At 60.6% G+C, this 13,925-nt stretch overlaps 2 protein-coding genes across 5 annotated transcripts in view; both read right to left on the bottom strand.

Annotated features, from left to right (window-relative positions):
- Positions 1 to 195: 195 nt before the first annotated feature.
- On the bottom strand, positions 196 to 2,330 carry IER3 (immediate early response 3). The gene is made up of 2 exons (XM_054052107.1): positions 2,127 to 2,330; positions 196 to 945 (listed from the first exon to the last, which is right to left on the bottom strand). The coding sequence occupies exons 1-2, from the start codon at positions 2,316 to 2,318 to the stop codon at positions 571 to 573; spliced, it is 567 nt and encodes a 188-aa protein (XP_053908082.1). The 5' UTR covers positions 2,319 to 2,330; the 3' UTR covers positions 196 to 570.
- A 4,281-nt stretch (positions 2,331 to 6,611) lies between these two features.
- LOC128849624 (epithelial discoidin domain-containing receptor 1-like) overlaps positions 6,612 to 13,925 on the bottom strand; it is a 22,193-nt gene continuing 14,879 nt past the window's right edge. For 2 of the 4 annotated variants that reach the window (XM_054052050.1, XM_054052051.1), the window contains exons 12-18: positions 13,766 to 13,873; positions 13,235 to 13,377; positions 12,385 to 12,512; positions 10,509 to 10,676; positions 9,458 to 9,692; positions 7,710 to 7,859; positions 6,612 to 6,998 (exon numbers count right to left, since the gene is read on the bottom strand). In XM_054052050.1, coding sequence (XP_053908025.1) covers positions 6,861 to 6,998; positions 7,710 to 7,859; positions 9,458 to 9,692; positions 10,509 to 10,676; positions 12,385 to 12,512; positions 13,235 to 13,377; positions 13,766 to 13,873 — 1,070 coding nt within the window. In that variant the 3' untranslated portion in view covers positions 6,612 to 6,860. Of the gene's footprint in view, positions 6,999 to 7,709; positions 7,860 to 9,457; positions 9,693 to 10,508; positions 10,677 to 12,384; positions 12,513 to 13,234; positions 13,378 to 13,765; positions 13,874 to 13,925 lie in introns of those variants that run through there. The other 2 variants (XM_054052052.1, XM_054052053.1) reach the window with 1 other exon arrangement.

Genomic DNA, 13,925 nt, shown 5'->3' with positions numbered 1-13,925 from the left:
AGAAGGAAGGAGAAATTTGGGCAGAAAGCACAGAAAAATGCTATTTTCTCATATAGGGAGGAGATGGAAGGGGAAATTTGGGCAGAAAACATGGAAAACTGCTTCTTTCCTGGAATTTTCTGGCGGCAAAAAGGGGCAAAGAGGGGAATTGGGGTGGAATTCAGCCCCCCCCGAGCATTCAAGGCTCAAATAAGACCCAGCAGCGAGTTCTGTTAAAAAGCAATTATTAAATACCCCCCAAAATGACATTAAATAACCCCGAATTAAATAACGCGAAATAAATACAATAAATAAATGCCGTAGGCGGAAGGAGGAACGAGGGGAGCGGCCCCCGAACCACCCCTGGGTGTTGGGGCAGCCCCGAAGGTGAGGTAGGGACACCCATAATAGGTGCAAAATGCCTCCTAAACGTGTAAGGGGCAGCCATGGGTGCTCGGTGCCACCCTGTGGGCACCAAAATAGGCGCGGCTACTAGTCCAGCCTGTGTGGCACAGCCCCGAGGCGGCGGTGACGGGCACAGCGGGGTTCTGGGTGTCACCCCGAGATGAAGGTGAGGGTCCTGGGTGCCCCTCAGTGAGCAGCCGTGGAGTTGTGGGGTTGAAGAGTGGGTGACAGCAGCAGACGGGGGCAGGAGGCACCCATGGGTGCTGCCGGCGTCCTCACCAGAGTCCCATTGGGTGTCCAAGTTGTCCCTGGGGGTGTCCCAGCAGTCCTGAGAAGCGCTCCGTGTCTGGATGTCACCGCAGGAAGAGTGGGGGTCACTGGCGTCATCGGGGGAGCCTCCAGAGTTGCTTTGGGGGTCTCCGGTGTCACCACAGCTGTGACAGCCACCTCAGGCGTCCCCTCTTCAGGCGTGTTGTACACTTGGGCGCTCACCACAGCCAAAAGCAGCACCAGGAGCCGCTTGGCCACGTTCGGTTCCTCGGCCGGGAGCGGGCGCCGCACCTGAGGGGGGCAACAAGGGGGGGTTAGAACTGAACCTTGGGGCAACTAAGTCCTTCCCTGGGGCAAGCAGCTCCCCAAGATGAGGCTTAAGGAATCCATTTGAAGGCAAACACGGAGCTTAAATGAGGATCCAAGGGCAAACACGTAGTTTAAACGAGGATAACTTGGGTAATTGCCCCCTCCGGGGCAAGTAATCCCCTCCTCTGGGCAAATAAATCCCATTTTGGGGGAAGTAATTCCCTCAACCAGGCTTAAGGAAGCTTAAACGAGGATCCAAGGGCAAACACGTAGCTTCCATGTGGGTAAGTTGGGTAATTCCCCTTCTGGGGCAAGTAACTCCCTCTCCTGGGGCAAATAAATCCCCCTGGGGCAAATAAATCCCATCTTTGGGGCAAATAACTCCTTCAATCAGGCTTAAGGAACCCATCCAAGGGCAAACCTTCCCGATATTGCTTTGCTTCCAGAAGGGGAATAAGGGTAACTGCCCTCCCTGGGGCAAAGCAAACAGGGTAAGTGACCTCCCTGGGGCAAATCCTGCCTCGCGGGAGGGAGAATTATCCCTCCCCCTTCCCAGATTCCCCCCCTTTCCCCCCCCCCGAGGCTCCAGGTGGGGGTGAGTCAGGCAGGAGGGGGAGGGAAGTGACTCACAGCCGGGAAATGGGTCTCATCCTGCCCATCCCAGGCACGTCCTGGGGGGGAAACAGGAGTCTGGGGGGGGTAAAGGGGGAGAGGAATCCGGTTTGGGGGAGTAAAGGGGGGCAGGAGGCAGTTTGGGGGGGGGAAAGGAATGTTGAGGGGGAAAGGAATCCAGTTGTGGGGGGAAAAGGAATCCAGTTGGGGGGGGGAAAAGGAATCCAGTTCGGGGGGGGAAAGGAATCCAGTTTAAGGGAAGGGGGGGCAAAAGAATCCATTTTAAAGCAAAGCGATCCACTTAAAGGGGGGGAAAAGAGCCACTTAAAGGAGGGGAGGGCAGATTGGAGGGGGATGGGAGCCAGATTGAGGGGGTGAAATGGGCGGAGGGGAAAGGAATCGAGATTGAGAGGGGGAATCCAGATTGAGAGGGGGAATCCAGTTTGGAAACCCCTTGGGGGGGGGGGGGGGGGAGCCTGTTTTGGGGGGGACACCCAGAAGCTGAGGGGCCTCAGAGGGGCCCTGAGGAGTCGGGGTCGCCCGGTACTCACGGCGGGCGGGTAGAGCACCCGGCGAAGGCGGCGGCGGGGCCGGGGGTTGCTGCTGGGCGCCGCGGGGGTTTCGAAAGTGAAATACCGGGGTGGGGAAGGGGTGACGCCACCGGGAAAGCCCTCAGAACGGCCCCAACCCCGGCCGGAACACGTCGTTGCCGCCGCCGCCGCCATCGTCACCGTCATCGTCATGGCGAGAAAATGGCGGCGGCTCCTGAGGAGGCAATTTTATAGCAATGGGCGTGGCTACGTCCGTGACGCACAACTCGGCCACGCCCTCTCACGACTCCCATTGGCTGCGCCGAGTTGAGACCACGCCCGCCCGCTCCGGTGTCACGCCCACTCTCGCTCCCATTGGCCGCTCTCCGCGCGAGGCCACGCCCGCTCACTGTGGAGGGGCATCCGCCCACCCTAAGCCACGCCCACGCCTGCTCCCATTGGCCGCACTGCTTTCAAGGCCACGCTCACTGCATTGAGGCCACGCCCACTCGCCGCTCTCGTATATTACGTTATGTGGGGGCGTGGCCTCGCGGGAAGCCCCGCCCACCCGGCTGGGGCTGCGCGGAGCCGGGGGGGGGGGGGCCGGGGGGGCGCCGGGGGGGGGGGGGGCCGGGGGGGCGCAGGGGGGATATGGAGCCCTATAGGGGATAGAGGGGGGTGTATGGGCGACGATATGGAGCGCTATAGGGGGTGTATAGGGGGGCTGGCGGGGGTGTCTAAGGGTGTATGAGGGGGTACAGGGGTTATAGGGGGTGTATAGGGGGCTATAGGGGTGTATAGGGGTGTATAGGGGGTGTATAGGGGGTGTATAGGGGCTATACGAGGTGTATGGGCGTGTACAGGGCGCTATAGGGGTGTATAGGGGGCTATACGGGGTGTATGGGAGTGTACAGTGGACTATAGGGGTGTATAAGGGGCTATAGGGGCTGTATAGGGGGCTATAGGAGGTGTATGGGAGTGTACAGGGGGCTATAGGGGTGTATAAGGGGCTATAGGGGGTGTATAGGGAGCCATAGAGGGTGTATAGGGCGTGTATAAGCGTTGTATGGGGGGCTATAAGGAATGTATAGGGGTAACAGACGGGATATGGGGGGGCTATAGGGGTGTGTAAGGGGCTACAGGGGATGTATGGGAGCGTACGGGGGTGTATAAGGGGCTATAGGGGGTGTATACGGAGCTATAGAGGGTGTATAGGGGTTTATAAGGGGCTATAGGGGGTGTATACGGAGCTATAAAGGGTGTATAGGGGTGTATAAGGGGCTATAGGGAGTGCATGGAAGGCTGTAGGGGGATGTATACAGGCAACAGAGGGGATATGGGGGGGCTATAGGGGGTGCATAGGGGTGACAGAGGGTAGATGGGGGCTATAGAGGGTATATAGGGGTTTATAAGGGGCTATAGGGGTGTATAAGGGGGTATAGGGAGCGTAGAGGGAGTTGTAGAGAGTGGATAGGGGGCGTATAAGGAGCTATAGGGGGTGTTTAGGGGCGGCAAAGGGGATATGGGGGGCTATAGGGGGTTATATAGTGGTGACAGTGGGGATATGGGGTGCTATAGGGGGTGTATGGGGGTGTACAGGGGCTATAGGGGGGTTATATAGTGGTGACAGTGGGGATATGGGGTGCTATAGGGCGTGTATGGGGGTGTACAGGGGCTATAGGGGGGTTATACGGAGCCATAGAGGCTGTATAGGGGGCTATAGGGAGTGCATAGGGGCGACAGAGGGGATTTGGGGGGCTATAGGGGGTGTATAGGGGGGTACGTGGGGCTATAGGGGTGTATAGGAGTCTATAGGGTGTGTACAGAGGGCTATAGGGTTGTATAGGGGTGTATGAGGGGCTGTAGGGGATGTATAGGGGCGAGAGAGGGGCTATAGGGGGTGTAGAAGAGGCCATAGAGGGGGCAGAGAGGGCTATAGGGGGGGTACAGGGGTGACAGAGGCGCTATGGGTGCTATAAACAGTGTATAGGGGGATAGAGGGGACATATGGGGGGATAGAGGGGACATATAGGGGGATATTGGAGACATATGGGGGTTATAGGGGACATATAGGGGCTATGGGGGGGTGTATGGAGACGTCCAGGGCATATAGGGGGGTAATAGGGAGCTGTAGGGGGTAGGGAGGACCTATAGAGGCTATAGGGGTCACCTGGAGGCCATCGGGGGGGGTCCCTTTCCCCTATAGCTCCCTGCCCCCACCCCTACACGCACTGGGATTTTCCCACTTTGCGTCACGGGGAGCGGAGACGTGGGGGGGCGACTGCACGCGAAGGGGGGGGGCCTATATTTTTTCGGGGGGGGGGGCCTATAGGATCAAGGGAGGGGTCTATAGGGTCAAGAGAGGGGTCTATAGGATCAAGGGAGGGGTCTATAGGGTCATGGGAGGGGTCCAAACACCCGGTTCCCAGACCCCTGTGTCCCCTATAGGGGGGCTATAGGCTGCCCCCCCCTATTTAGGGGGTTCCCAGACCCCTGTGTCCCCTATAGGGGGGCTATAGGCTGCCCCCCCCCCATTTTAGGGGTTCCCGGACCCCTCGGTCCCCTATAGGGGGGGCTATAGGCTGCCCCCCCCATTTTAGGGGTTCCCGGACCCCTCGGTCCCCTATAGGGGGGCTATAGGCTGCCTCCCCCCCCTATTTAGGGGGTTCCCAGACCCCTGTGTCCCCGATAGGGGGGTTATAGGCTGCCCCCCCCCATTTTAGGGGTTCCCAGAGCCCTCGGTCCCCTATAGGGGGGGCTATAGGCTGCCCCCCCCCCCAGTTTAGGGGTTCCCGGACCCCTCGGTCCCCTATAGGGGGGCTATAGGCTGCCCCCCCCCCATTTTAGGGGTTCCCGGACCCCTCGGTCCCCTATAGGGGGGGCTATAGGCTGCCTCCCCCCTCTATTTAGGGGGTTCCCAGACCCCTGTGTCCCCTATAGGGGGGGTTATAGGCTGCCCCCCCCCCCATTTTAGGGGTTCCCGGACCCCTGTGTCCCCTATAGGGGGGCTATAGGGTGTCCCCCCCCCCCATTTTAGGGGTTCCCAGACCCCTGTGTCCCCTATAGGGGGGGCTATAGGGTGACACCAGTGCCACCAGTCTGTCCCCTCCCCTTTACTGGAATTCCCACTCCACTGAACTGGGAAAATCCCTGCCAAGAACTGGGGAGGGGGGGTGGGAATTGGGGACCCCGGGGGGGGGGGGGGGCGACACGGGGGGTTGGGGACAAAGAGGAAAAGGGTTTGGGGACAAAGGGGAAAAGGGTTTGGGGACAAAGGGGAAAAGGGTTTGGGGACAAAAAGGAAAAGGGTTTGGGGACAAAGAGGGGGAAAAGGGTTTGGGGACAAAGAGGCAAAGGGTTTGGGGACCAAAGTCGGGTCCGTTCCCCCCAAATAAAAGTGACAGAAATGACCTCAAAGCCCTTTTATATATTAATGTAAAAAATCTCCCTTTCAGCACCAAATATTTACAGCCCCCCCCGCGCTAATTGGGGGCCGTAATTAACGGGGGGGGGGGGCGTCCAGTGTTGGGGGAGGGGAGGGGAGGGGAGGAGGAGGAGGAGGAGGAGGAGGAGGAGGAGGAAGAGGAAGAGGAAGAGGAAGAGGAAGAGGAGGAGGAAGAGGAGGAGGAGGAAGAGGAGGAGGAGGAAGAGGAGGAAGAGGAGGAGGAGGAGGAGGAAGGAAGAAGAAGGAGGAAGATGGGGAGGAGGTGGAAGAGGAAGGAGGTGGAAGAGGAAGGAGGAAGATGGGGAGGAGGAAGATGGGGAGGAGGAAGAAGGATGATGAGCAGGAGAAAGGAGGAACTCGAGGAGGAGGAAGGAGGAACTTGAGGAGGAGGAAGGAGGAACTCAAGGACGAAGGAGGATCTCGAGGAGGACGAAGGAGGATCTCGAGGAGGACAAAGGAAGATCTCAAGGAGGACAAAGGAGGAACTCAAGGGTGAAGGAGGATCTCAAGGAGGACTAAGGAGGAACTCGAGGAGGACAAAGGAGGATCTTGAGGAGGACGAAGGAGAAACTTGAGGAGGATGAAGGAGGAACTCGAGGAGGAGGAGCTCGAGGAGGACAGAGGAGTATCTCGAGGAGGATGAAGGAGGATCTCGAGGAGGAGTAGGAAGAACGATCTCAAGGAGGACGAAGGAGGAACTCAAGGAGGACAAAGGAGGATCTCGAGGAGGACGAAGGAGGAACTCAAGGACAAAGGAGGATCTCGAGGAAGACGAAGGAGGAACTCAAGGACAAAGGAGGATCTCGAGGAGGACGAAGGAGAAACTTGAGGAGGATGAAGGAGGAACTCGAGGAGAAGGATCTCAAGGAAGACGAAGGAGGAACTTGAGAAGGGTGAAGGAGGATCTCGAGGAGGAGGAACTCAAGGAGGACAGAGGAGGATCTCGAGGAGGATGAAGGAGGATCTCGAGGAGGAGGAACTCAAGGAGGACAGAGGAGGATCTCGAGAAGGATGAAGGAGGATCTCGAGGAGGAGGAACTCAAGGAGGACAGAGGAGGATCTCGAGAAGGATGAAGGAGGATCTCGAGGAGGAGGAACTCAAGGAGGACAGAGGAGGATCTCGAGAAGGATGAAGGAAGATCTCGAGGAGGAGGAACTCAAGGAGGACAGAGGAGGATCTCGAGAAGGATGAAGGAAGATCTCGAGGAGGAGGAACTCAAGGAGGACAGAGGAGGATCTCGAGGAGGACGAAGGAGGATCTCGAGGAGGCCGAAGGCCACCAGGGAGGAGGAGGAGGAGTGGTGGTGGGCTCAGGCGAGGCCGGCCTGGTGGCGCAGCAGGCGGTGCAGGAGGCCGAAGGTCGGTCGGTCGTCGGCGTCGCGCGCCCAACACCGAAGCATCACCTCGTGGAGGGCGGGGGGGCAGCTCGGGGGGCACGGCAGGTACTCCTGGGGGGGAACTGGGAGTACTGGGGGGAACTGGGAGCACTGGGAGGGGAACTGGAGGCACTGGGCAGCACGACCGGCTCTCCTGGGGACACGCAGGGTCCTCCCAGTTCCCCCAGTATGACCCAGTCCCTCCAATTGCCTCCCACTCCCCTCCCAGTGAGCCCCAGTGCCTCCCAGACCCCTCCCAGTCTCCTCCCAGTACCTTCCAGCCCATCCAGTGACCTCCAGCCCCTCCCAGACCCCTCCCAGTGACCCTAAATCCCCTCCCAGTACCTTCCAGCTCCTCCCAGTGAGCCCCAGTGCCTCCCAGACCCCTCCCAGTGCCTCCCAGACCCCTCCCAGTGCCTCCCAGACCCCTCCCAGTGACACCCAGTACCTTCCAGCCCCTCTCAGTGCTCCCCAGTGCCTCCCAGCCCTCTCCCAGTGTCTCCCAGACCCCTCCCAGCCCTCTCCCAGTGTCTCCCAGTCCCCTCCCAGTGCCTCCAAGTCCTCTCCCAGTGACCCCCAGTCCCTCTCAGTCCCTGCCCAGTACCTTCCACCCCTCCCAGTGAGCCCCAGTGCCTCCCAGACCTTTCCCAGTGCCTCCCAGACCCCTCCTAGTGGCCCCCAGTGCCCTCCCAGTCCTCCCCAGCACCTTCCAGTCCCTTCCAGCAACCCCCAGTCCCCTCCCAGTGCCTCCCAGTCCCCTCCCAGTGCCCTCCCAGTGCCCACCTGGCGTCCCTGGGCTCGGAAGTGGTGCCCGGCGTTGGCGATGACCTGCTCGTCGCTGAGGCGGCCGTAGGGCTGCTCGCGGCACCGCGTCAGCACCTCCCACAGCGTCACCCCGAAGGCCCAGGCGTCGCTGGCGGGCGTGAAGGTGCCCTGGGAGGGCGAGCGGGGACCCAGTGCCACCCCAAAGTCCCCAAATCCCCTGGATCCCACCCCATTCTGCCCTGATTCCACTCAAATTTCCCAAAATCCCCTGGATCCCACCCAATTTTGCCCCAAATACCCTGGATCCCACCCAATTCTGCCCCGATTCCACTCAAATTTCCCCAAATCCCCTGGATTCCACCCAATTCTGCCTGAAATCCTCTGGATTCCACCCAATTCTGCCCCAAATCCCCTTGATTCCACCCAAATCCCCCCCCAAATGTACCCAAACCCCTTTGATTCCACCCAAATCCCCCTCAAGTGTCCCCAAACCCCTTTGATTCCCCCCCAGGTGTCCCCAAACCCCTTTGATTCCACCCAAATCCCCCCCAGATGTCCCCAAACCCCTTTGATTCCACCCAAATCCCCCCCAGATGTCCCCAAACCCCTTTGATTCCCCCCTAGGTGTTCCCAAACCCCTTTGATTCCACCCAAATCCCCCCCAGATGTCCCCAAACCCCTTTGATTCCACCCAAATCCCCCCCAGATGTCCCCAAACCCCTTTGATTCCCCCCTAGGTGTCCCCAAACCCCTTTGATTCCACCCAAATCCCCCCCAAGATGTCCCCAAACCCCTTTGATTCCACCCAAATCCCCCCCAGATGTCCCCAAACCCCTTTGATTCCACCCAAATCCCCCCCAGATGTCCCCAAACCCCTTTGATTCCCCTCCAGGTGTCCCCAAACCCCTTTGATTCCACCCAAATCCCCCCCAGATGTCCCCAAACCCCCTTGATTCCACCCAAATCCCCCCCAAACGTCCCCAAATCCCCCCCAAACCTCCTTGATTCCACCCAAATCCCCCCCAAACCCCTTTGATTCCACCCAAATCCCCCCCAGATGTCCCCAAACCCCTTTGATTCCTCCCCAGGTGTCCCCAAACCCCTTTGATTCCACCCAAATCCCTCCCAAACGTCCTCAAATCCCCCCAAACCCCTTTGATTCCACCCAAATCCCTCCCAAACGTCCCCAAATCCCCCCCAAACCCCCTTGATTCCACCCAAATCCCCCCAAACCCCTTTGATTCCACCCAAATCCCCCCCAAACATCCCCAAATCCCCCCCAAACCCCCTTGATTCCACCCAAATCCCCCCCGAGATGTCCCCAAACCCCTTTGATTCCACCCAAATCCCTCCCAAACATCCCCAAATCCCCCCCAAACCTCCTTGATTCCACCCAAATCCCCCCCAAACCCCTTTGATTCCACCCAAATCCCTCCCAAACCCCTTTGATTCCGCCCAAATCCCCCCCAGATGTCCCCAAACCCCTTTGATTCCTCCCCAGGTGTCCCCAAACCCCTTTGATTCCACCCAAATCCCTCCCAAACGTCCTCAAATCCCCCCAAACCCCTTTGATTCCACCCAAATCCCTCCCAAACGTCCCCAAATCCCCCCCAAACCTCCTTGATTCCACCCAAATCCCCCCCAAACCCCTTTGATTCTACCCAAATCCCCCCCAAACCCCTTTGATTCCACCCAAATCCCCCTCAAGCCGCCCCAGACGCCCCCAAAGCCCTCATTTTCGCCCGTTCCTCCGTAATCCATCTCACCATGAGGATGCACTCCCAGGCCATCCAGCGGATGGGCAGCAGGGCTCGCCCGCGCACCCGGTAGTAGTGGCTACCGTAGAGGTGGCGGCTCATGCCGAAGTCGGCCACCTTGACGGTGAAGCCCTCGCCCACCAGGCAGTTCCGCGTCGCTAAGTCGCGGTGGACGAAGTTCAACCCGGACAAGAAACGCATCCCCGAGGCGATCTGGGCGCCCACGTGCAGCAGCGTCCGAAGGCTGGTGAGATATGGGGTCAGGGGGTCCTAAAGGTCTCCTGGGGGGCCCTAATGGGTCCTTAGAGAGGTTCTAAGGGTCCTAGAGGGATCCTGGAGGTGCTTCGAGAGGTCCTGGGGGTCCCTAAAAGGGTCCTGGCGTCTCAAGAGTTGTCCTGGGCATACCTAAGAGGGTTCTGGGGGTCATAAAGGGGTCCTGAGGGTTCCTAAAGAGGTCCTGGGGGTCCTAGAGGGATCTTGGAGGTGCTTAGAGGGGTCCTAAATGGGTCCTTAGAAAGGTCCTGGGGGTCCTAGAGGGAAACTGGTGGTCCTTAGATAGGTCCCGGGGGTCCTAGAAGGATCCTGGAGGTGCCTGGAGAGGTCCTGGGAATCCTAAATAGGTCCTTAGAGAGGTCCTGGGGGTCCTAAATAGGTCCTTAAAGAGCTCTTGGGGGTCCTAGAGGGATCCTGGAGGTGCTTGGAGAGGTCCTAAATAGGTCCTTAGTGAGGTCCTGGGACTCTTAAATAAGTCCTTAGAGAGGTCCTGGGGGTCCTGGAGGGATCCTGGAGGTGCTTAGAGAGGTCCTGGGGGTCCGTAAAGGGGTTCTGGGGGTCATAAAGGGAACCTGTGGGTCCCTAAAGGGGTTCTGGGGGTCCCTAAAGTGGTCCTGGGGGTCATAAAGGGGTCCTGGGGGGTCCTTAAAGGGTCCTTTGAGTTCTCCATGTGTTCTAGGGGTCCCTAGAGAGGTCCTGGGGGTCGCCAGGGAAGGAGGGGGTGTGTCCAGGGAAGGAGGGGGCGTGGTCATGGAAGGAGGGGGCGTGGTCACAGGGGTTCCCCCACCTGAGGTTGTCTCCGCTGGGCCCCCCCAGGAACTGGTGGAGGTCCCCGTGCTCCATGTACTCGGTGATGATGCAGAGGGGCCCCGCGCCCGCGCACACCCCCAGCAGCCGCACGATGTTGGGGTCCCGCAGCCGCCCCAGCGTCCGCGCCTCCTGCAGGAAATCCCGTCTGCCCCCCAGGACGCCTCAGCAAACCCCCTCGCCACCCAATTCTGCCCCAAATCCCCTCGATTCCACCCAGTCCTGCCCCAATTCCACCCAATTCTGCCCCAAATCCCCTCGATCCCACCCAGTTCTGTCCCAATTCCACCCAACTCTGCCCCAAATCCCCTCGATTCCACCCAATTCTGCCCCAATTCTGCCCCAAATCCCCTCGATTCCACCCAATTCTGCCCCAATTCCACCCAATTCTGCCCCAAATCCCCTCGATTCCACCCAGTCCTGCCCCAATTCCACCCAACTCTGCCCCAAATCCCCTCGATCCCACCCAGTTCTGCCCCAATTCCACCCAATTCTGCCCCAAATCCCCTCGATTCCACCCAATTCTGCCCCAATTCCGCCCCAAATCCCCTCGATTCCACCCAATTCTGCCCCAATTCCACCCAATTCTGCCCCAAATCCCCTCGATTCCACCCAGTCCTGCCCCAATTCCACCCAACTCTGCCCCAAATCCCCTCGATCCCACCCAGTTCTGCCCCAATTCCACCCAACTCTGCCCCAAATCCCCTCGATTCCACCCAATTCTGCCCCAATTCCGCCCCAAATCCCCTCGATCCCACCCAGTTCTGCCCCAATTCCACCCAATTCTGCCCCAAATCCCCTCGATCCCACCCAGTTCTGCCCCAATTCCGCCCCAAATCCCCTCGATCCCACCCAGTTCTGCCCCAATTCCACCCAATTCTGCCCCAAATCCCCTCGATCCCACCCAGTTCTGCCCCAATTCCACCCAACTCTGCCCCAAATCCCCTCGATCCCACCCAGTTCTGCCCCAATTCCACCCAATTCTGCCCCAAATCCCCTCGATTCCACCCAGTTCTGCCCCAATTCCACCCAATTCTGCCCCAAATCCCCTCGATTCCACCCAATTCTTCCCCAGATTCCCTTTTCCCACCCCAAATCCCCTCAAATCCACCCGTTTCTGCCCCAATTCCACTCTAATGACCCCAAACCCCCTACATTCCCCCCAAATCACCCCAAACCCCTTTGATTCCACCCAAATACCCTCAAACGTCCCCGAACCCTCTTGATTCCACTCAATTCTCCCCCAGATTCCCTTTTCCCATCTCAAATCCCCTCAGTTCTGCCCCAATTCCACTCAAATCCCCCAAACCCCCCCTTCATTCCACTTAAATGTCCCCAAACCCCTTTGATTCCACCCAAATCCCCCCCAAAACCCTCTTGATTGCACCCAATTCTCCCCCAGATTCCCTTTTCCCGTCTCGAATCCCCTCAGTTCTGCCCCAATTCCCCCCAAAGGTCCCCGAACCCTCGTGATTGCACCCACTTCTCCCCCAGATTCCCTTCCCCCCCCGACTGCCCTCAGGGCCGGTTCTGCCCCCCCCCCCCCTTCCCCCCCGGCAGTGTTGTGGCTGTTTTGTGGCAGTTTTCTGGCAGTTTTGTGGCAGTTTTGTGGCGGCGTTGTGGCAGTTTTGTGGCAGTGTTGTGGCAGCGGTGTTGTGGCGGTTTTGTGGCAGTTTTGTGGCAGTGTTGTGGCGGTTCTGTGGCGGCGTTGTGGCAGTTTTGTGGCGGTTTTGTGGCAGTGTTGTGGCAGTTTTGTGGCGGCGTTGTGGCAGTGTTGTGGCAGTTTTGTGGCGGCGTTGTGGCAGTGTTGTGGCGGTGTTGTGGCGGTGTTTGTGTGGCGGTTCCGTGGCTCCCACCTGGCGTTCTTGGTGGCGTTGGGGCGCAGCACTTTGACGGCCACGAGCAGCGGCCGCCCCGGAGGCAGCGCGGGGGGGCGCGAGGGGGGGGGCAGCGCCTGCGGCTCCTGCACCTCACACAGCAGCACCTGTGGGCGGGGCCTCAGCCACCGGGGGCGGGGCCTCGGACAAGGGGGCGGGGCCTCGGACAAGGGGCCTTGGCCTCGGGGGGCGGGGACGAGACGGCAGGGGGCGGTGCCTCAACCATGGTGGGAGGAGACAAGGTGGCAGGGGCGGGGCCTCAGCCACAGGGGCGGGGACGAGGTGGCAGGGGCGGGGCCTCAGACACAGGAGGTGGGACAAGGTGGCAGGGGTGGAGCCTCAGACACAGGGGGCGGGACAAGATGTCAGGGGGCGGGGCCTCGGGCACGGGGATGAGGTGGCAGAGGCGGGGCCTAAGCCACGGGGGTCAGGGCAAGGCAGCAGGGGGCGAGGCCTGAGGCACAGGGGAGGGGCAAAGTGGCAGGGGGCGGGGCCTCAGACACTGGGTGGGTACAAGGCGGCAGGGGGCGTGGCCACAGTCACAGCCACGGGGGCGGGGAAGGGGGCGTGGCCATGGCCCAAGGGCTCATCGAGAGGGGGTGTGGCCAGGGTGGAGGCGTGACCTCGGTGACAGGGGGCGTGGCCAGGGCTCAGCAGAAGGGGCGTGGTCTCAGAGGGAAGGGGCGGGGTCAATGCGGGGGGGTGGGGGTGGTGTCCTGGTGGGTGGGGCTTGATAGAAGGGGCGGGGCTTACACAGGGAACTAATAGGTCTCTGTGGGCGGGGCTTCTCCGAGGGGGCGTGGCTTGCCGACAGGGGGGCGTGTCTTACCTCTCCGAACTGCCCCTCCCCCAGCTTCTGGCGGAAGCGCAGGCGGCCGCGGGGGAAGGCGGGGAGGGGGGGGGAGGGCGCGGGGGCGGGGCCAGCGAGGGCATAGGCGGAGCCTCCGGTGACATCGGCCTCAGCGTAAGCCCCTGGGGGGGGGCGGGAGGGGGGCGGTGAGGGGGAGGGGCTACTGGGAGGGGGCGGGGCTTCCAGAGGGGGAGGGGCTTCCTGAGGGGGAGGGGATTCCAAAAGGGGTCCCCAAAAGGGGGAGGGGCTTCCAGGGGGGAGAGGGGATTACAAAGGGGGAGGGGCTTCCAGAGGGGGAGGGGCTTCCAAGGGGAGGACTTCCAAAGGGGGAGGGGCTTCCAAAAGGGGAGGGGCTTCCAATGTGGGGGAGGGGCTTCCGGGGGGAGGGGCTTCCGGGGGGGCTACAGGGAGGGGGAGGGGCTTCCAAAAGGGGATTCTAAAGGGGGAGGGGCTTCCAAAGGGGGATTCTAAAGGGGGCGGGGCTTCCAGAGGGGGGCGGGGCCTCCTCACCGTCGGTGTTGAGGCGCTTGGTCCCCGCCGGGGGCTGTCGGGTGGGGCCCCCCCTGGGTCGGGCGTAGGTGGTGAGGAGGAGCCGATACGCCGCGGTATCCGACGGAGCTGCCGGCGGCAAAGATGGACACCGCGATCCAACCGGGGCCGCGGCGCCTCC

This window comes from Cuculus canorus, chromosome 31, assembly GCF_017976375.1.
Source record: "Cuculus canorus isolate bCucCan1 chromosome 31, bCucCan1.pri, whole genome shotgun sequence".
NCBI lineage: Eukaryota > Metazoa > Chordata > Aves > Cuculiformes > Cuculidae > Cuculus > Cuculus canorus.
Note: the sequence above shows the minus strand (reverse complement) of the source record. Positions and strands in the feature narration are given on the sequence as shown.

Coding starts and splice junctions, on each gene's coding strand:
- IER3 (XM_054052107.1), bottom strand. CDS start 2,318: ATGACGATGACGGTGACGATGGCGGCGGCGGCGGCAACGACGTGTTCC. Junction 946..2,126: donor GGGTGCTCTACCCGCCCGCC/GTGAGTACCGGG, acceptor TGCCCCCCTCAG/GTGCGGCGCCCGCTCCCGGC.